Raw genomic sequence first — 20,894 nt, forward strand, 5'->3', positions numbered from 1 at the left:
ACCCCAGGTGAGGTGAACCCTGTGTGACGTGCGCCCTCTGTGAAGTGAGCCCTGTGTGACGTGCGCCCCAGGTGAAGTGCGCCCCCATGAGGTGTACCCCCTTGAGGTGAGCCCCGTGTGAAGTGAGCCCCGTGTGAGGTCAGCGCCATGTGAGGAGCGCCCCAGGTGAGGTGAGCCCGGGGTGAGGTGCACCCCCTGTGAAGTGAGCCCCGTGTGAGGTGCACCTCCCATGAGGTGTACCACCTGTGATGTGAGCCTTCTGTGAGGTGCGCCCCGGTGAGTGAGCCCCGTGTGAGGTGAACCCCCTGAGAGGTGCTCAGTGTGAGGTGCGCCCCCTGTGATGTGAGCCCCATATGAGGTGAGCCCTGTGTGAGGTGCGCTCCATGTGAAATGTGCCCCGTCCGAGGTGAGCCCCCTGTGAGATGAGCCCCTTAGGTGTTAGGTGAGCCCTGTGTGAGGTCAACCCTTATTAGGTCCGTTCAGTGTGAGGTGCGCACCTTGTGAGGTGCTCCCCGTGTGAGGTGTGCCCCAGTGAGGTGAGCTCCCTTTGAGGTGAGGCCCCTGTGAGGTGCGCCCCCCATGAGGTGTACCGCCTGTGATGTGAGCCTTCTGTGAGGCGCGCCCCGGTGAGTGAGCCCCGTGTGAGGTGCGCCCCCCGTGAGGTGTACCCCCGGTGAGGTGGGCCCCGTGTGATGTGAGCTCCGTGTGAGGTCAACGCCTGTGTGGTCCTTTCAGTGTGAGGTGCGCACCCTGTTTGGTGAGCTCCAGGTGAGGTGTGCCCCCCGTGGGGTATACCCCCTGTGAGATGAGTCCCACGTGAGGTGAGCCCCCTGTGAGGTGAGCCCTGGCTGAGGTGAGACCCCTGTGAGGTGAGTCCCGTGTGAGGTGAGCCTCGTGTGAGGTGCTCTCCGTGTGAGGTGCAACCCCTGTGAGGTGTGCCCCAGGTGAGGCGAGCCCTAGCTGAGGTGAGACCCCTGTGAGCTGAGTCCCGTGTGAGGTGCACCTCCGGAGGTGAGCCCCGTGTGAAGTGAGCCCCGTGTGAGGTGAACCCCTGTGTGGTCCGTTCAGTGTGAGGTGTGCCCCCTGTGATGTGAGGCCCGTGTGAGGAGCGCCCTGGGTGAGATGATCCCCGTGTGAGGTGCGCTCTGTGTGAGATGATTCCCCGGTGAAGTGCGCCCCCTGTGAGGTGAGCCCCGTGTGATTTGAGCCCCTGGTGAGGTGCGCCCCCGCAGAAGTGCGCCCCGAGTGAGGTGAGCCTTGTGTGAGGGGCGCCCCATGTGAGCTGAGCCCCATGTGAGGTGCACCCCCTGTGAGGTGCGCCCCCGGTGAGGTGAGCCCGGGGTGAGATGCGCCCTCTGTGAGCTGAGCCCTGTGTGACGTCCACCCCATGTGAGGCGCGCCCCCTGTTTGGTGTTTCCCTGTGATGTGAGCCCCGTGTGAGGTGATGAGGCCCCGGTGAGGTATGCTTCGTGTGAGCCGAGACCCGTGTAAGCTCTGTCCCGGCTGAGGTGAGCCCCGTGTGAAGTTAACCCCGTGTGAGGTGCGCCCCCTGTGAGGTGAGCCCCATGTGAGGTGAGCCCCCAGTGAGGTGAGCCCCCAGTGAGGTGTGCTCCGTGTGAGCTGAGACCCGTGTAAGCTGTGTCCCGGGTGAGGTGAGCCCCATGTGAACTGAACCCCATGTGAGGTGCGCCCTGTGTGAGGTGAGCCCCCTGCGAGGTGAGCCCCGTGTGCGGTGAGCCCCCTGTGAGGTGAACCCCCGGTGAGGTGCGCCCTGTGTGAGGTGCGCCCGTGTAAGACACAGCCAAGGCCCCACAGGCAAGCCTAGCTTCCTCACCCCCCATTACAGGTCTACAGGTGTGCACAAAATTCCACAGCCGCCCATACCTGGTGGCCATTTCAAGAAGTGAGCCCCGTGTGAGGTGAACCCCTGTGTGGTCCGTTCAGTGTGAGGTGTGCCCCCTGTGATGTGAGGCCCGTGTGAGGAGCGCCCTGGGTGAGATGATCCCCGTGTGGCCAAGCTAGTATATCCCTCTGTGGGGGATTTGGGTCCAGGTTGCACCACCCACCAGTCCCCAACTCTGTAGAACGGAGTTGCTTTCCCTACAAACACCCCTGCACACATACAATGTGGTTAAAATAAAATGCATTTCATATAAATATCTCCATCAAGCAGTCATACGGGGAAGGCCCAATTGGCCCTTGAGAGAAGACCGGGGTTTGTTTTTTTTTTAAATACAGAGTTATTATAAATAACTGTACACAGGGTGGCTAAACACAGGGTAGCACGACAGCGCCTCCTCCTGGTCACTCAGAATGGTGCAGTCAGAAGAATGTTCCATCCTTTTCACCCACCAGCTGGGCCTGGCACTGCCGATTAAGTCTTCAAGGGACCTGGGAAGGCCCAACTTTCCATTATCCGGGAAGGGTGGGCTCACAGGAGACAAGAGGTTCCACTCAGGACAGGCTGCTACTCGTAGCAGGTCAAGTATCAGGTTTGGTGGGGAAGGAGACATGAGGCTCGGGGATATAATTTCCTTCCATCTCCCCAGGCCCTGTGACCTCAGATAATCGAGAGTTGGCTCCATCAGTAAGTTCTGTGGCAGCAACTTTAACTTCTCCCGTGGGCTGCTGGAACTCTGGGATCGCTGGGCTGCCTTGCTGCCCCATCTTTTTTCACCTCATAGGGAAACACAGAGCCAAAGATATCCTCATGATAGCGCTTCTGGCTCTTTAAGGGAAAACAGAACCAGGGTGTCAGCTCTGCTGATCCAGCCACCTCTCATTCATCAGGTCCAGGCCAGGACGAGCCCTGGGGCTCCCCCAGCTTCCTTATCCCACCTACACTCATGAGCCATCTGCCTTCACAACTGTCATGCTTAGAGTTTAATTGAATCCTACTAGACTAACTCCCATCAGCACCTGTGCTGCCGTGAACTGCCTGAACAGCTCCCCAAGCCTGCCTCGTACCTTTCCCCCAAGATGCTCCAGGAAATGGGGGCTCTGAGATAAATACGTTTGGAAAATGCTGCATACTTTCTCCCAGTCTTGAGGAGTCACGATGCACGGTAGCATGTTAGAGGCTCTGAGGAGTCTTGTCACCAAGCAACGTGTTGCCTTTGTTTAACTGAACAACCAGACCAGGAGAGATGGGCAGGTCTTCTAAGAGCCCATCTAGCTTGGACCTCCGGCCACCTCTAGGCTTCCCTTGAGGTTCAGGCCTATCCTGAGCCTGACTCCCCCAGGCCTGACTTTCCTGGTCCTGGCTCCCCCCTTCTCCCATGGCCTTGAGCCGCATCCCTAGCCTGCACACCAGCTGCCATACCTTAAGCTGGAAAAAATAGTCTTCCACCTGCTCCTCACTCAGGCTCAGCTTGGCAGCCACCAGGAGCTTCAGGGTATGGGCCACATCCCGGGCCATACGCACATCCCCACAGACATAAAGGTGGCCATGCTCCTCATGGAGCACGCGGAGCACCTCGCTGGCCAGCCGCTGCTGCAGGATGTCTTGAACATAGACCTGAAACCAGAGGAGATGGTGGGTCCAGGCCCCAGCTGCCGGGGGTGAAGCCTGCAGTCAGGTCTGCTGGCCAGGAGGAGGCAGCGAGGGGCACGATGGGCTGCCCGGCGAGGAACCTCCCAGCCAGAACCTTCTCCCGGGATCAGGCTCAGGATGAGGGGCACTGGCATCCTGCCCAGCTCAGGACCGGGCTGGGGCTCAAGAGATGAATGTTGGCCACCGCCCCGCCCTCAGGAAGCTGACCATTCAGTGAGGCTCCTGCACTGACTTCGAATTCATCATGCTTCAAAGAGGCATCTGTCAACTCACTTCCCCTGCCCAGGCTCTGAGGCCCACCTGCGTACACCCCAGAGCTGGAGCCTCTCCGTGCAGACCGTTTGTGGAACCCCCAGGGTAATTCAGAGCAGGGCACAGAGCGCTGGGCTCCCCAATTACACAGAAGTCTAGGAGCCTCTGCTCTTGTTCCCCACAAGATGCCCAGCAACCCCAGCACTGGACACAAAACACTGGGTCTGGGAGGAGCCCAGATAGAACAAATTCCCAAGGCCTGAGGCGAGCGTCTATCCTGACTCCCCACGTTCATGGGGCTAAGTGCCCCCGAGGGCAGCAGGGACCATCAGCGGGGCGTGGTGGTGCCCAGACCACGTCGTCCCAGGCAGGTGTGTATCCCAGGCGAGGGCTTTCAGCCAGCTGGGCGCTGGGACTAACCCACCGTGTGACCCTGTTTAGTCCTCAATGTCTCAGGGCCCATCTCTTCTCCTGGCAGAGTGAATGCATTCCTGTGACGGGTGTGGAACTGTTTTAGAGCTCAGATGCAGGCTCAGAGAGCAAGGGGCTTGTGGGGAGCGGGAGCGCCCACCAGTCTGGGCTTATAATGCTACACCCACTGCACAGGCAGCTGCCGTATTTACCTTGGACTGGCCAGGCAGGCGAGAATAGGCTGTGTGCACCTCATGCAGCACTCCATTCTGGGCCATCTCCAACATCTCCTCCCGATACAGGTGGTCCTCATCTGGGTGGCGGCACCCGAACACCAGGGTCATGCGGCCGGCCTGGAGCCCTGCAAGACCCAGCGGGCTGCAGTTACCAGGGTGGCCACCAGAGGGCAAGGTATGGGTCAAGGCCTGCCCTGCCTGACAGACAGCCGACTTGAATTCTCCTTTCCTGCCCGCAAATCTAGGATTGTCCTCCCCTTTACAGATGAGGAAACTGAGGCCCAGGGCATTCAGATCATTTGTCCACACAGGCTGAGGCAAATGAGAGAGTGGGCAGTGGCACAACCCCAGGAAGGCCCCAGGGAGATGCCAGGGAACCTCCTAACTGTACCTTTGTGCTTGGTGTCATGGAGCCGCTGCTGCCAGAAACCACGGAAGGGGGCAATGCCTGTGCCAGGTCCGATGAGGATGCAAGGATGGGAGGGGTCCTCAGGGAGCTGGAAGTTGCCGGCACTGAAGGGGACAGATGGAGAGGCTCAGTCCTCAGACACCCTGAGATGGATGCACACGCTGGACAGGGGCTGGGGAGGTGGGGGTGCAGTGGGGCGGGGGGGTAGTGTGGTGGGGGTGGAGAAGACAACGAGCTCAAATTTGATTTCCCAAGTCCTGGAGGCTGCTTCATTTCCCCTGTCCAGGCACACCCTCACCTCGTCGTGGGCTCCTTTTGGAAAAAGGCTGAACCTCGTTGTACTCTGGGGCCCCCCCACCGCTGTCCTCTCTGTCCCTACTGGAGACCTGGCCATGCTCTATTGCCAGGGGATAGAATGGAGAGGCCCGGTGTGACCCCAGCACCTTCTTCAAGGGCCCAGATTCCTCCCTTTCAAACCAGAACTCCCAGGGGCCAGTGGTGCCACAATGGACAGAGTGGAGAGGGTGCTTACCTTCTCAGGAAGCAGGGTACTGGGTCTTGGGGCTTCAGGCTGCTGAGCCATGTGCTACAGACACCATGGTGCAAGGGACCTTGGCCATCTGCAAGGACAACACAGACTTGACCAACATCATCCCCACCCTCCCCATCCCAGAGGGTGAGTTGTCCCAGAGGCTCCCCCCAGACCAATGAGACTCCTGGGAGTGTCCACTCAGGCTCCCTGTGGGCTTTAGGGAGGGCACAATTCTTCTCCCTGTTCTGCGGTCCACCCTCTATGCAGCCAGAGCTGGGGAAAGCTGCAAGGTGCGTCGAGAGTGGGCCAGCTTCTCCTTCTGCCATTCCAAAAACAGTCTCAGAGAAGGAATGTGTACAAGGTCACTCAGGTAGCAGTAAAATCAGATGACAGCTCAGCTTCCCTGACTCCTACTCTAATGCTCCTTCCAAGAGTTTCCCCAGGGACCCTCCCAGCCCACCACTCAGCTCCGATGGCAGTCAGTGCGCCACCGTCTTCATGAGGTAAAGCCCTTGCTGGTAGGAACTCTGAGTGATGGACAGCCTCCTGAGCACTCTGGTCTGCTCTGACACCCTTCCTCCCTGGGGGCCCCTCCTGGGCCTGTGGAAACCCCCACTTGCTCCAGGTTACATTCCCTTCCCAAAGCCCAGCATTTAAAGCTATCCCAACCAACCTGAGAAGTCCCTTTTTCCCTCTGAATGGGATCTGGCTCTCACAAGATGTACCCACCTCCCCTCTCGCTGTCTGAGCACTGAGACTTGACCTGGGAAGATGTTCTCCAGCAGAGCAGGCAGAGTCTGCTCATCGTCTAAAACCTGCATGACCATGCTGTGCATCCAGCTTTGCCAACCCAGGCAATGCTCAGTTACAGAGGGCAGGACAAGGGCACGGTTCATTCAGTGCAGTAGCCAAGTCCAAGTAGACAAGGTTTTGGACCTCCCAGTCTGTGTTAGCCCATCCCCTAACCTCTGCCCTCATAGCACCCTGTGCTTCTTAGCACCCACATCATGACAACTGTCTATTTCGATGAGTCTCTCTTCGCTACCCCCTCTAGACAGGAAGCTCCACGAGGTCAGAAGCTACATGTGCCATGTTTCCACGCCCACCATCGTGGCAAGCATAGAGAGATATGAAAAAACCCATCGCTGAGTGAGTGAGCAATCAAGGCCTCATCAACTCTGCACCCAGGCTAGACTATCAGGTATACTAAGAATCACTGGGCTCCCACTAAGTATTAGGTGCTTTCTCCATGTGATCTCATTACATTGTCCCAGCGGTAGTAGGACCACAGAGTGAAGCAGGATGGACCCAGCAGTCAGACTGCGTGGGTTGGAATCCCAGGTCTCTACTTGCTCACGGTGCAACTCTGGGGCTTAACCTCTTTGTGTCTTAGCTTCCTCACCTGTAAAATGCAAACAGTACCCATCTCATGGGGTTACCGCTAATACATATATACAGAGGGTTTGCTTGGAACCTGGTTCATAGTAATCTCTGCCACACACCTGCTACTGCTATTAACACTCTGGGAGGTGGGTTTTTTTTTTTTTTTTTAAGATTTTATTTATTTATTTATTTGACAGAGAGAGACACAGCAAGAGAGGGAACGCAAGCAGGGGGAGTGGGAGAGGGAGAAGCAGGCTTCCTGCGGAGCAGGGAGCCCGATGCGGGGCTCGATCCCAGGACCCTGGGATCATGACCTGAGCGGAAGGCAGACACTTAACGACTGAGCCACCCAGGCGCCCCTGGGAGGTGGGTTTTTAACTGACAAGGAGACCACAGCTCAGAGATGTTGAACTGCTGCCCAGTAAGTAGCAGAGTTGGACTCTGCTCCAAAGTCTCTGCCAAGCCTTACCTCGGGTGCGGTACGTGAGCACAGCCACCGTGAGGTGGACCTCCGTGGGTGTGCGGTCCCTGGAGGAGCTGATGGAGTAGTACCGGGGTTTCAGAATAGGGAGCTGGGAGAGTAGGAAGCCAGCAGACACCCGCAGGGATGGGAACTCCTCTAGCACCTCCAGGAATGTGGGGCTGTTGGTGAACTTCCACTTGTTGTATTCTGAGGGCTGAAAGCCAAGAGCAGTGTGAGTGACTCAAGGCACGTGCTCACACGGAGGCAGGAGGCTGTCACAATCCAGCATTCATTCATTCATTCACACGATGGTTCCAACCAACACGTCCTAGAGCCAGGTGCTGTCCAGGGTGCTGGAGAGAAAAGGGTGCCTTTCCTGGAAGCACTCAGGCCCGTGAGTAGCATTTATCTAATTCGTGTGCTCAGACCTCCACCGTCAGCCACTGGTGGGCAGGAGTCAAATCTTTATTATAATCTAATTTTGGACAGGGCTTTGGAATTATACAGACCTGGGTTCGAATCTTGACTGGGTGCCCTTACTAGCTGTGGGATCTTGTCCCAATCCCTTAAAATTTGTGACGTGAGGATAGCATCACCTCCCTCATGGGAACGTCATGAGAACGAAATGAGAGCATGTGTGCAGAGTTAGTACACTGCAGCCACAGGATAACGGCTGGAATCAAGATAATTAGTGAGAAAGATGATGGCAATGATGCCATCCAGTGCCTTTTGCAAAAGCATGGGCCTAGAAAGTTGCCAGTGAGTTAATGCATCCTCTCGTGTCCACGTCTCCATTCATCCTCACCATCCATCCTCCAGCACTTCCTAAGTTCCATGCTTATGCCAGGTCTGGGGAATACACAAAGACAAGACACAGTGGCTCTCCTTTTCTAGGTAATTTCTAACAAAGTATGCTTTGGTAGCATCCTGCAGACACTCAGAAAAGTTCAGTTCACTCAACACAACTGTGTCCTAGAGATGGTATGGGAGAGGACACTGACTTCCCACCAGCTTTGACAAGTCTCGCTTTGAGAAGCTGGGTCGGATTCCCCCTTGGAGGTTAAAGACCAGCTCTGGGTTCTGGCTCCCCCTGACTCTGGGACCCTGCCCTTCCTTCACCCACTGGCCCAACCTTCACCTGGCACAGGGTCTTCAGCCTCTGCCTCTCGGCCTCTTCCGTGGCCAGGTGTGCCAGCCTTCGGAGCAGCACCTGGGTAGGGGGGGTGGTGATGTCCAGGAAGTAGGTGAGGGCCTGGCTGAGTGAGCACGGGGGCAGCCGCTTGTCTCTGACCCAATAGCTTCCTGGACAGGGAAAAAAAGGAGTCAGAATGACAAAAAGGCCCTATTTCAGTTTCCTGAAGGGTAATGAGGCCTTTGGGGAAGACACCCTCCACCCTACAGCTGCAGGGGAGAGACATTGACTTTCTAGCTCCAGGAACTGTGAAAGTGTTCACGTGCCCAGAGGTAGGGCTGCCAGGGAGGGCCGATCAACAGCCCTCCAAAGGGCACCCAAGTTGACATGATCCTGGAAAATCAACTATGCACAAGAGTTCAGTCCCCCTCTGGTTCACCCATAGGTGAACTACAGACTCACAGTGACTAAATTCACCAAAGACTGATACACACCCCAGAGGCCAGTTATTCATTTAGAGAAAAGCCCATGACTACAGTCCCCTGGGGCTATACCAACAGGTACTGGGTGACCAGCAGATCAGCCCGAAGTGTCAAGTCCCAGGGAGTCCCAAGAGTCAGTATGCAGGGTGGTCACAGTGTGGACCCTGGAGCCAGCAGACATGGGTTTGAACTCTGGTTCCTCACTTAATAGCTAGGTGATTAAACCCTCTGAGCCTTGGGTTCTATCTCTATAAAACGGATGTGATAACAAAACCTGTCTCCCTGGGTTTGTATGAGCATTGAACAGAATGGTGTATATATAATAGTACAGTGTCTGGTACACACATGCTCAATAAACATTAGGTAAAAATATTACTATTACGTTATTTCATCCAGACCCAAGGCCTGAATGAACCACATCTGTCTTCCTACAGTCACAAGGCCATCTCTGTCTCCTCGCTCACATTTCTCCGGACAGTGGGAGACAATGCTGTACTTTGCTTCTCTGACCCCCACTTTCCTAATGTGGCCACTCTCTTTAGGGGTACACATTCTTTGGAGGCAAGATTATCACTAAGGCTAGAGAGCTATTCCTATGGGCTGGGAGGCTCATGATGGTTGATTTCGTTAGCTTATCTCTCCTAGTACCTATCGCCACTGTGCTGTGCTCCCCACATAGATTGGGCCTCACCATAGCACGGGAAGGGGGTGCTCCAGGCCCCCCCAGGACAGCGTCTTTTCCCAAGTGAGGATGGCCAGGAGGAGTCTCACTCTCCTGGTCACCCACAGTGTGCCCCTGCCCACTGGCCAAGTGAGGTGGGGATAAATAAGACCCTCAGTGGGTGAGGTTAGAATACCTTGAACATGCAAGGGGGTTATGCACTTTGGAATCCAAGGAGACTCCCCCTTCTCTGAGCTTCTGGACAAATGTTCATTAGCCTGTAGGAAATGGACATTCCTCCATTCCTGCATTTATTTGGTGCCAGGAATTGTGGTGAAGGTTGCATGTGCATCTACTCATTTGGTCTTTACTACAACCTTATGAGGAAGGCTCTCTTATCTCCATTTTAGAGACAAAGAAATAAAGCTTCGAGAGGTTGACTTATAGGCCCAAGGTCACGCAGCTAGTAATGCTAGTCCCTGATGGCTCAGGGACTCTAACCTTCAAAGCGCAGCATTTTTACACTGTTCCCACATCTCTCCATTATGTCATCAGGCAAAGTGCACACACATGTTTATTGTGGGGCCTGAAGAGACAAAGTCTATAAAATGCTGGCATCTAGTAATTACCCAATGAATACCAGCTGCTACTATGATGATGATGATGATGATGAAGAAGAAGAAGAAGAAGAATACTCTTGCCTATCTGCCTCCTGTACTAGGTAGTGAGCTTTCTGAGTGTGGACACTGAGTCTCATTCATTTTTGTAGCCCAGGGCCTGCCTAGTATATAGATGCGACCAACTGGTTAAAATTTTGATGCAAAAATAAATGAATCCATCCATTAACAAAAAAGTAGCTGAGTGAGCAAAAGAATGAAGGGAAAGAGACTCCCCAGCCTCTGGGGTTGGGGAGAGCCCCAAAGAAGCATCCCTTCTGTTGGCCAAATCGCATCAGCGTGGGCTTGGGTGGTCCCCCCACTCAGCAGGAAGGATAGGGTTAGGAGCCCACAGCACAGGGATGGGACCAGCCCATCAGCGGAGTTGGGGGGCTGCCGGGGTGGGGAGAGGGGGGTGGGATGCTAGGGCCACCGTGCAGAGATCTTACCACTCTCACTGAGCGTCTCCAGGTGCACAGGCTGGTGGGGTGCAGGGCCATCTACCACTCGCTCCAAGATGCCTCGCACCAGGGCTGGCTGGTTGCCCGGGCAAACCCCGAGGTGCTCTCCGGGCATGTAGCTCAGCCCGCAGCTGTCCTCACAGGAAAGCTCCACCAGGAGGGTGGTGCGGCTGGAGAAGGGAAAAAGAAGCCTCTGGTGACGCCACCAGGATTTCCTCCCGAGCTCCCTGATGGGCGGGCCAACTTCCCCAGGAAATGTGCCCTCTTTTCATTTTCCTTCTCAGTTCAGTGAGCACGGGTCGGGTCGGGTTGCTGGCATCCCCTGGAGCTAGGGTGCTCAAGAGGGCCTGGTGCCCACTGGGCCTGGGGTTTCTCTGTGGGGAGAGGGTGGGCAGCCCCCTCCCTGGGCAGTACTCCCGAGCCCACCTGGGCTTGACCACACCCTCCACCTAAAGAGAGCATCCCCCTTGGAGATCTGTGGGCATTAGAACAAACACTTCCTTGTCCCCAGCACAAATCTGGCTCTTATTAGAACAAAGCCCAGTTTTCCTAATGAATGGGGGAGGACAGCACAGACAAACAAAACCAACAGGGAATTCCTAACACTCGTTTCTCCTGACGGGGAAATGTCCTTCCCTGCCAAAAATTTTCTTGGAAGTTCTTAAGAAAGAGCCAAATGGTTTGAGTTTCTCTTTGCCCGCCCTCCACCTTTGGTGAAAGGGTTTAGTGACAAAGGACGGGTAGTAAAGCAGGTGCCTAGTTCTTAAGCTGGAAAACTGGCCCACGGTTAATGGAGACCAGACCTAAAGGCACCAGAGATCACAGGGGTTACCGGCCAAGTCGGTCCTACCCATGACATCATGGCTAATGCCAGTGCACACTTCTCTCCTTTCAAAGACTGACTTGCTCTGGTCTTTCCTTCATTATATTAAACCTGTGGGACATCACCCCTACCTGGATTGGGGACTCTGTAGATTCCGTTGTGATTTGAGCCTCAGGGTGAACACGTTCTTGGCGTGCATACTGCTGAGGGCTGTGGGGGACAGAGAGGATGAAGTGGCAGAGTGGCTCTTAAGCATTGGTGGGGGTCAGCCTCCCCGAGTCTGAGTCAGTTATGCCTGGACACTACCCCTGGGGTGTCCCGCTGTGATGGTGGGATAGAGTTTTCTTTTGCTGTTTCCCTGCCATGTTTCTAAATCACAAATAAAGACACTTGGTCTAACAGGGGTGTTTGTGCTGCTGCTAGGTGGGGAGGGGGAATGCATTAGGTGCCCAAAGAGGGGCATTTCTAGGCCATCCCCATGGCCTGGCATCTGTGGGAGAGCATAGTTGAGCTTGGGGGTACCCTAAACACGCAGAAAGCTACACAACTCCTGTACTCATGGTACAAGAAAAGAGGAATCATGGAGGCCCAGCGTCCAGAAGCCACCGTCGAGCAGCCTGGGATTGCCTCCACAAGATGTTTTTTACAATACTTGGCTGCTGTCAGAGCTGGACGGCTGGGGCTCAAATCCCAGCCTGGCCACATGCTAGCAACCTGCTTCACCTCCCCAAGCTTTCATTTCTTTGTGCCCCCCTTTTTTTAAGTATTCTTTGCACCCAACATGGGACTCAAACTCACGACCCGGAGATCAAGAGTAGGATGCCCCCACCAGCTGAGCCAGCCAGGCGCCCAGGTCCTTGGGCCCTTCTTGCAAGATGAATGTCAGGGCTCACTTAGAGTGGGCGGGCGAGGAGCGCAGCCCAGTGCCTGGCACACAGGAGGCCGTCAGTCGGTGCTGGCTCCCCTTTCTTCTACCACCCGCCCGGGGCTTCCTCCTGAAACAGCCTCCCTCAGAGATGAAGCAAGCTCTCCTGCCTCGCACCCCAGCAGGCTCTCGGATCCAACAAGAGAGAGAGCCTGGCAGCCCTAGGCCAGCTGCCTCTGTTCAGAGGGTCCTAGTGGTCTCCTCGACCACAGACTCAGGGCGCAGAGACCTCCACCCCGGCAGGAAGGGCCCATGCAGTGCGACGCATAAGGTACCTTTGTTGAGGTCCAGAGGCCGCGAGTCCTGCACGAGCCTGTAGTGCTGTGGGTCCCAGGTCACATTGCAGGTGTAGAGCTTGGGGATCTGAATGCTGTGTTTGCCTCGCACATTGAACGTCTCACAGGCCGCCTGGAAGAAGAGGGAGCAGACCGGTGTTAACCACGGTCACTGTCATCCTCAACGACGTCATCCCCATCAATGGGGCCACCATTTTGTAGGTCCTTACAGATCGGTGAAGTGCTTCCTGTAATTACTAAGCACGTGGGTCAGACGGGGCCGCTGTGAGGACTCAAAGAGGTGGCCGGGCTGGGCACACAGTTGCTACTACTATTCACAGGGATGTTAATATTGACAGGATCTCACTTTACCCACATGCCCACCCCCTGAGGTTGGATAACTCCCATGCTCCTGGTGTGGAGTCACATGCAGGCGGTGTGGGCCTGGCAACCAGGTCTGCCCCGACTCAAGCTGGTGCTTTAAGTACCGCTGCTGGGTGAAATGCTCTGCTTACACGAGGAGTTTGTTTGTTTTTCTTTAAGATTTTATTTATTTGAGAGAGAGAGAGAGCGAGTGCAGGGAGGGGCAGAGGGAGAGAGAGAATCCCAAGCAGATGCCCTGCTGAGCACAGAGCCCGAAATGGGGCTCAATCCCATGACCCCGAGATCATGACCTGAGCTGAAATCCAGAGTTGGACACTTAACTGACTGAGCGACCCAGGTGCCCCAATAAGGAGTTCTTTAAATCAGGGGCGTCAGGCCACAGGCAGCGAAGCCCTACTGAGATTCTGACACAGGTCCAGAGACTCCACTGCATGGTCCCTGTCCCCAGGCTCTCTGTGTCTGGGAGACTGAAACAAGGCAAAGTCATCGAGGGGTGACCTGGGTAATCAGAGGGGGAAAGATCTTAAACCAAAGTTCCTGGAGGATGGGAGGTGTCTCAGCCCTCTTCTCCTACCCAGGGATGCATGCTTCAAGTGGAGTTCTGGGGGAGCTGAGGGAGAGCAGCAGTGACCTGAGCCCTCAGGCTACACCTAGGACCGTGCCTGTAGGACCAGGTGGGGGTCAGGCTACCCAGGATGCCCGGCACAGAAGTCCTGGACAGGAATGGGCTGTGGCCTCCCTGTCCCTGCTGAGGGGGCAGCTCCAGCTAAGAACTGACCTTGAAGGTTTGCACGGCCCAGCTGCGGAAGGCTTCCTCCTGTCCACTGAGCTCGTCCCCCTCCCCTGTTGGGGCGAGCTGAGAGGCCCCCAGATGGGACAGCTTCTGGTCGATGTCATGAGCAAAGGCACAGAACTGAGGGTACATGCTGGAGCCGAGGCCGAACACTGCATACCTGCCCGAGGAGGACACACACATGGAGACTGGAGTGAGCTCACCCCTGCAAGCATCACGTAGCACGACCGGCCTGTAAACCAGCCTCAGACACCCCCACTCCAGCTGGGCACAGGACCGGTCAGTGCACGCCATCTTCAGGTCCTCTCCAGCTCCCAAGCCACAATTGTCACCAACTCCCGTGACCAATCCCATGCTCAGCTTGCAGACCTATGAGAGGGACTTAGTTTCCCCAGTTTGACCCTTGACACACTCTGAGGACAGGCTCTCATTGTGCCTGGACATCTTGGACGAGACCCCCCCTCTTACACACAACCAGTACCCTCCCTGGAACCCAGGTCCCAGAACCCTTAGGTCCATAAGGCAGGGCTTGGACAAGTGTGAGTGGGGAAAAGCCTTACCTGAACTTGTTGGTAAGCTCTTTCAGCATGAAGAGAGATTTTTTCAGTTTCTAGAAAGAGAGAGAACCACTGAGTTCTCAGGACAAGATTCATAAAAGCACTGCTTTTACTTTTCTTCTGGTGGCCCACTTCAAAACTGGCCACATCTGTCAGAAGAAGGTTCAGGATCCACAAACGGAAGTCAGTTTATGTGTGGGGCCAACTGGCTGGGGCTCAAGGACCAGTTCAGCCTTAGTAACTCATGTGGGCCTGTAGCCCCGAATAGCCCAGCCCCATCCAGCTCTGGTAGAGAGAGGGCCCGGCATCTCCAGGGGGTCTCCTAATGGAGCATAAGCCTCTTTTCCTGTTTGGAACCTGGTAAGAATGACAACTGGTGCCGTACTCTCTAAGATAACCCTGATTTCCAAGGAACTCAAGATAATTTTAGGTGAAATATGAAATAGTGTCAAATCATATGGTAAGACAGTATTCTCTTTTTTGTAATTTTTTTTTTAGTTATTCCTGTTTCTATAATTATTACCGTCTTTACAAAAACTAGGGAGAGTCTCAGCTTGGAGCTACTGGAGCCCGAAGACCTCTAATACTCGGCCATTGCTCATTTTAAAAAAACAAAGCAAGCCATGCTCAGGCAACAGTGTCTAGCAAAAATTCAAGAACTGTGGCTTTCATTGGATTTATTTTTTGTCGGCTTTCCATCTGTGAGGATGATACAAAGTTTCCCTTACACATTAATTTTTGAGTTTAAAAAAGGTGGGTCAACTTACTTAAAAATATAAAGTATGTCCTAGGAAAGGGGTCACATACATATGGTGATAATTACAAAGAAGGCAGCCAAATGCTGGGGTTAGGGCAGCCCAGAGTGATCTGAGCACTCACTTCCAAATGTCCTCCGTAGGACATGCTGAATCACCCAGATCCTTTCCTTGGCCCCCTCGGGCCCTGGCACCCCCGACCACTGGGACCCAGGCCACCCACCTCTCCATTGCCGGGGGAGTCTCCATTCCCAAACGTGCTGGTCACCACCAGAAGCAGCTGCTCCTCCTCCAGATGACTCAGCTTGTACTCGTCCATGCAGAGGACCTGCAGGGCCCCAAAGGAGGACATCAGCCCTCCATGCCGTCCCCAGACACCCTGTGCTTCCCTTCCCCCACCCAGGCCAGAAGCCCCCGTCATCATCTGTTTCCCCCAGGCCCCGCCCACGCCCAGCACAAGCGTGGCACAGAGGTGGGTGCTCCACGAATCCCCGTCAAATAAACCCACGTGAACAGCTCGCTCCCCATCCTCCGGCCCCACACAAGCCCCACCACCAGCACATCCACAAGCCGGGGAGGGCTCGCCTCCAAAACCCTGCAGGCCCCCAGTCAAAACGCTCCCACTGCTATTTTGAATTCTGAAGTGTGTGGACGTGTTTTCCACAAAAATGAGATGAGCACGTTACAAAAATGACGATCCTTTAATGCCTCGGGGATCCGAATGCTTCGCCTGAAGCTAATCTCAGGTGACACGTGTCACCGCTTCCCTGTTCGACGCACGCCCACGTGATGTGGGAGGTCTCCAAGAAGGATAAAGTCCAACACTGACAGAATGAATGAGTCACCCTCTGGGGTTCTGTTTTATTTCCTATTCATCCTTTGCCCCCTTCACGTTTAGCACTGTGCCCTGTAGGGAAGGTGTTGAGTAAATAGGAATAAAATCCATCTACAGGAGCTCACGGATGTTGCGACTTGGATTAGGAGAGCATTTCTCAAACTGTGTTCCCTGGAACACCATGGAAAAGTTGTGTGCTATGTAAATTTGGGAATCCCTGGACACACACCTATCCTTCTGTCACAAATTTACAATGTACGATCAGCACATCCAAGGCTCTGGGACATTCAGGAGCAGAGCAACCATTTTAACTTTTGCCAACTTGTCTGTACGCAGGCAGAGAAAAAAGGCCCATGTCCAGCTGAGCCGGCTACCTTGGGGTTGAAGGCACAGCTGAACAAGGCCCCCAGGTCCCGGGCCAGCATTTCAGACTTTCCTGTCTCCGTCGCAAAGAGGATTGTGGCCCTGACTCGGGACGCCATGGTCCTGCGCATCAGCATGGAGGCGAAGAGCACAGCTCTGTGTGGACAGACAGACAGACACTGTGCTGACTCAGCCTTCCAGAGGAACATGGGGGCCCCAGGAGAACAGGAGAGGGACAGTGTTTAAAGTGTGGCAGGATGAGGGAAAGGAATGCACGTTTCTTACCAGCTACTGACCCTGACCCGCGGCCCTTCGCCTCCCTTCACCCGCTCAACCCACTACTCAGCCCCTGGGGAGAATGGAGGACAGGGAAGGTTGGGCCAATGGCGGCAGGTGATCCCCCTTGGCATCTGGACCCCTGTGAACCATCCTCCATAAAGATCTCCATGTCTCTTGGTTCCCGGCCCGTCGAGGCCGAGAAGGGCAGCGCCTGGAAGGAAGGGCTGACGTTCAGGCCTCAGCACCAGCCGCTCCCACTTACTTAACCAAGACTTTGAACGGAATCTTTCTTCTCCGGGGTCTCCGCTTCTCGTCCTGCCAGGTGTGGGTTTTCCAGGCCTCCACCTTCAGACAGGAAGGCACACGTATATGAGGGCAGGTGGGCCCTGGCTCGGCTCTGGTGTGGGGATGCGAGGAAGATAGAGGACCCTTCGTGCCCTCCCTGAATGCCCCACTGGGGAGGACTGGGGCTCTGTCTCCCTCGGAGCTACAGCCCCAGTGGCCAGCTTAGAGCCTGCCCACACCGGGGGATCTGCTGGCTTATTCTCCATTAGTGTCCCCCCAGAAGGAAGAGGCCCCCTTTGCTTCCAGTTTTAGTGTCTAATTACTAGGCAGGTCATATGATGTAGAGTCCAAACCGGGTTCCTCCTCTGAGAGGTAAGGGAAGTGCTACCACAGCAGCTACAAACTGTCCCCGGCAAACAGTCACCCTGATCTGCTACTTAGCATCTCAAAGTGAGGAAGCTCTTCCCCAAATCAAACCAAAGTCCTTTTTTGACAAAAAATGAACTGGTTTCAACAGGTAACGGTGATAGAGCGCGTTCTAGGTTGGGCATCCACCAGTTTGTGGGATCCTCCTGGCGTGGAGCTAATGATGCTCATCGCTTTTAGAGATGAGAACAGCAGGGCTCACGTGGGTGAAAAGACCCACCCAAGATCCTACAGCTAGGAAGTGGCAGAGTTGCCCACAGGCGTCTCTGACCCGGGAGCCAAGCTCTTCACCATGATGGGCTCTGACTCTCTACAGGTGGGGGTAATGGTGGTCAGCCTCAGAAGTGTAAGCCCCAGCAAAGCAATGGGCCCCTGAAGGTAGAATAAAAGGTCTTTCCTGAAGTCCCACTCTCTGTGGGAACAAACGCTGCTCAGCATCTGTGACTACAGCCTGAAAAGCAGAGGGCTCTGTGTCCCTGACCCTTCCCCGTGGGTCCTGCACGAGTGAGCATACACATGCGTGCATTTGTGCACACGCATGCTCATGCACGCGCACACACCTACAGACACACTCTCTCTACCCCTGAGCTCCCAAGACAGACAGGAGAGGAAAACCCTGCCTTACCTGGTAGTAGTAGAAAGGGGACAGGACATAGTTTAACATCTCCTGGTGGAACACAGGAGTGATGCTCCCAGAAATCGGGGGGACCAGCCAAATCCAGTCAGCCGGGCAGCCCCCTCGGGAGCGGTACTCGTTCTGCATGTACTTCATGAAGGACTCTGCAGCTGAGTGGTGGTCCATGATGGTCACATTCTGCTTCTGAATTAGAAGGAGGCAAAGAGCGGGGGTTGAGGCAAGGGATGGGGGAGTCAGGAGCACGGTCGGTCGGCTGCAGGGTTCCCAAGATGGAAAGGCCGGGCACTCAGTAAAATGGGACAGCCATTGCCCCTGGCTACCTCCTTGCTGCTAAAAATAAATACCCACGTGGAAGACACTTTCGGAGCCTCCTAAGGAGCCCCAGAAATCACCATAGCCATGGTGGGCCCACAGGTCACATGGTGGCCCCCCCTTGGCCCTCTAGGGACAGTGTCAGTTCTCAGGCCACACCTATAAGTCTCCCCCAACTCCCAACAAATGGCTCCCTCTGGATGCTGATAAATACAACCACGGAGTCTTCTTGCCACTTGTTAGTAGAGAGTTCCAGGAGTCACTTCTCTGAGAATGTGGCTCTCCCAGCCAAGAAGGAACTAGACATCTCTGGAGAGGACTGAGTGTTGGGGGGAACCATAGTGTACGGAAGACAAATCACCACCATGTCCCACATCCTAAAATTAAAAGCCAAGGGGTCTAAGCCTTCCTGGAATGATCTAACAGAGGCAGCCACACCCCTCACTGTCTGGGGCAACTCATCGAGTCAAGAGACATTTGTTTAATGTCATGATTCAAACCGTGGCCTCTTATTGGCCGTATGACCTTGAGCTATTAGCTGCTGAACCTCATTAAGCCTTGAAAGCACAGGACATGCGCAGTAAGCGTTAGCTGCCATCCTTATTTCTGTCTGCTAGGGCAGTGCGTCAGGCACAGGTATTACAGAGGTGAACGCAAGGCCCCTTTTCCGCATTAGATTATATTCTAAGGAGGCGAGGCAGTGGAAGTTGGCTGTCCGTGTGGTCTGCTATGAGATATAACGGAGGAGAGTGCAGGTGCTGCTGGGGGACGGAGGGGGTTGAGCTCAGACACAGGCCTGGGGGAGAAGGAGGGGATTCCAGAAGCTACTTCTAAGTGGAGGCAAGTCTTTTTTTTTTTTTTTTTAAGATTTTATTTATTTATTTGACACAGAGAGAGAGAGAGAGAACACAAGCAGGGGGAGCGGCAGAGGGAGAGGAAGAAGCAGGCTCCCGCTGAGCAGGGAGCCCAACATGGGGCTCGATCGCAGGACCCCGAGATCATGACCTGAGCCCAAGGCAGATGCTTAACTGACTGAGCCACCCAGGCGTCCCATAAGCAGAAGTAAGTCCTAAGAGATGGGCAGAGTTAGGCAGGGCATGGGCATTCCTGGAGGTGGACACTGCCCCAGTCAAGGCGGGAGGCCCAAGAGCAGCCTGCTGATGGAGGGCTCATCGGGTCTTTCGCGATCTTACACATCTACAAGCAGGTGCCAGACCAATTGTAAGCTCAGAAGCTGATGACGGTAATAATAAATAATAAGAACAATAAGACTAAGGCCTACTGGGCGCCTGGGTGGCTCAGTTGGTTAAGCGACTGCCTTCGGCTCAGGTCATGATCCCGGAGTCTTGGGATCGAGTCCCTCATTGGGCTCCCGGCTCGGCGGGGAGCCTACTTCTCCCTCTGACCCTATCCCCTCTCATGCTGTTTCTCTCTCTCTCTCTGTCTCAAATAAATAAATAAAATCTTTAAAAAAAAAAAAAAAAAAGACTAAGGCCTACTGAGTGTTCACTAGGGACCAGGCAGCACAGCTCAGTGTTGTGCATACATTTTCATTTAATTCTTACAATAACCTAGTGAGGAAGGTCCTACTATTTATTTCCATTTTTACAGATGAGGAAGCTTATCCTAAAAGAGGGTGATGAGGAAGTCCTGGAGACTCTCTAGCAGTGGAGGGATGTGGTCAGCAATGATCAGGAGACAGTTGAGGATCAGCAGATTTTCTGGGAGATATCTGCATCCTGCAGTGACAGGGCTGGTGCACAGAGCCCCCAGGAGTCAGGATGTGTGGTCCACGGGCAGCAGGGTCCTTCTGAGCTGGGCCATCCCCAGGGGGCTCTTCCTGTTCTGCCTCAGGCCCCCCCGCAACAATCAATCACAAGCTTCACCTGCCTATGGGGTGACCAGCCCTGGGAAGCTGTGCAATTGTAAATATTCACCAATGTTTGTTTAATGTCAACTCCCCACTCCACTCCACAAGGAAAGGGTTTTTGTCTATTTTGTTCACCACTCACATCCTTGGCCAAGCCTAGTGCCCGGCACATGCAAAATGTTCAATACGTTTTGCAGAATGAATAAAGGACTGTCTTCCTAGTGGTCTGGCTTTCAGGGCATCTGCCAGCTTTGGGGAGATGGTTTCAGCCTCTACGGTACTATCTTCACACATCCTCTGCCTCCTTCCCAAAAGGAAGGGGAGCGTTCATATGAGTAAGAGCTGCAGACAGGCCAGAAGGCTCAGTCCCACACAAGTACTAACCCGTGTGTGGGCCCATGGGGTGCGTACAGTCGCTCAGCAGAACAAAGGCAGCCCCTGCTCATGTGGACACGGGCTCTCATTCATTCAATACATATTTCTTCCCGTATCTACAATGGCCAGACATTCTTCTACGCTCTAGAGATAGAATAGTGGATAAAAGTGACAAGGCCCAGCCCTAAGAAAGGCATGAAGTAGATGTACTATGTGATGTCAGGAGCTAGTTAAGAATTATGAAGAAAAATAAAGACAGAGTCGAAGAAGAGAGAGGGATGAGATGGAGGTGGGGTAAGGGTGCCGTCTTCCATGGTGTGGTGGTGGAAGAGCAACTCTAAGGAGGCGACCATAGAGACCTGGATGAAG

The 20,894-nt window shown here is 54.5% G+C and overlaps 1 protein-coding gene and 1 long non-coding RNA gene across 3 annotated transcripts in view; both read right to left on the reverse strand.

Annotated features, from left to right (window-relative positions):
* The window catches only part of LOC145717393 (uncharacterized), a 313,191-nt gene that overhangs the window by 23,319 nt on the left and 268,978 nt on the right, over positions 1-20,894 (reverse strand). The window lies entirely within an intron of this gene.
* The window catches only part of NOS2 (nitric oxide synthase 2), a 38,066-nt gene continuing 19,298 nt past the window's right edge, over positions 2,127-20,894 (reverse strand). For both annotated transcript variants that reach the window (XM_081805416.1, XM_081805417.1), the window contains 16 exons: positions 17,957-18,151; positions 16,883-16,965; positions 16,353-16,497; positions 15,367-15,471; positions 14,392-14,441; positions 13,817-13,991; positions 12,655-12,787; positions 11,586-11,664; positions 10,620-10,801; positions 8,378-8,541; positions 7,246-7,453; positions 5,394-5,481; positions 4,844-4,965; positions 4,429-4,577; positions 3,323-3,517; positions 2,127-2,728 (listed from right to left, as the gene is read on the reverse strand). In XM_081805416.1, coding sequence (XP_081661542.1) covers positions 2,609-2,728; positions 3,323-3,517; positions 4,429-4,577; positions 4,844-4,965; positions 5,394-5,481; positions 7,246-7,453; positions 8,378-8,541; positions 10,620-10,801; positions 11,586-11,664; positions 12,655-12,787; positions 13,817-13,991; positions 14,392-14,441; positions 15,367-15,471; positions 16,353-16,497; positions 16,883-16,965; positions 17,957-18,151 — 2,193 coding nt within the window. In that variant the 3' untranslated portion in view covers positions 2,127-2,608. The remainder of the gene's footprint in view (positions 2,729-3,322; positions 3,518-4,428; positions 4,578-4,843; positions 4,966-5,393; positions 5,482-7,245; positions 7,454-8,377; positions 8,542-10,619; positions 10,802-11,585; positions 11,665-12,654; positions 12,788-13,816; positions 13,992-14,391; positions 14,442-15,366; positions 15,472-16,352; positions 16,498-16,882; positions 16,966-17,956; positions 18,152-20,894) is intronic.

The sequence above is a fragment of the Leptonychotes weddellii genome, chromosome 15 (assembly GCF_054177405.1).
Source record: "Leptonychotes weddellii isolate Sample4059 chromosome 15, ASM5417740v2, whole genome shotgun sequence".
Classification (NCBI taxonomy): Eukaryota; Metazoa; Chordata; class Mammalia; order Carnivora; family Phocidae; genus Leptonychotes; species Leptonychotes weddellii.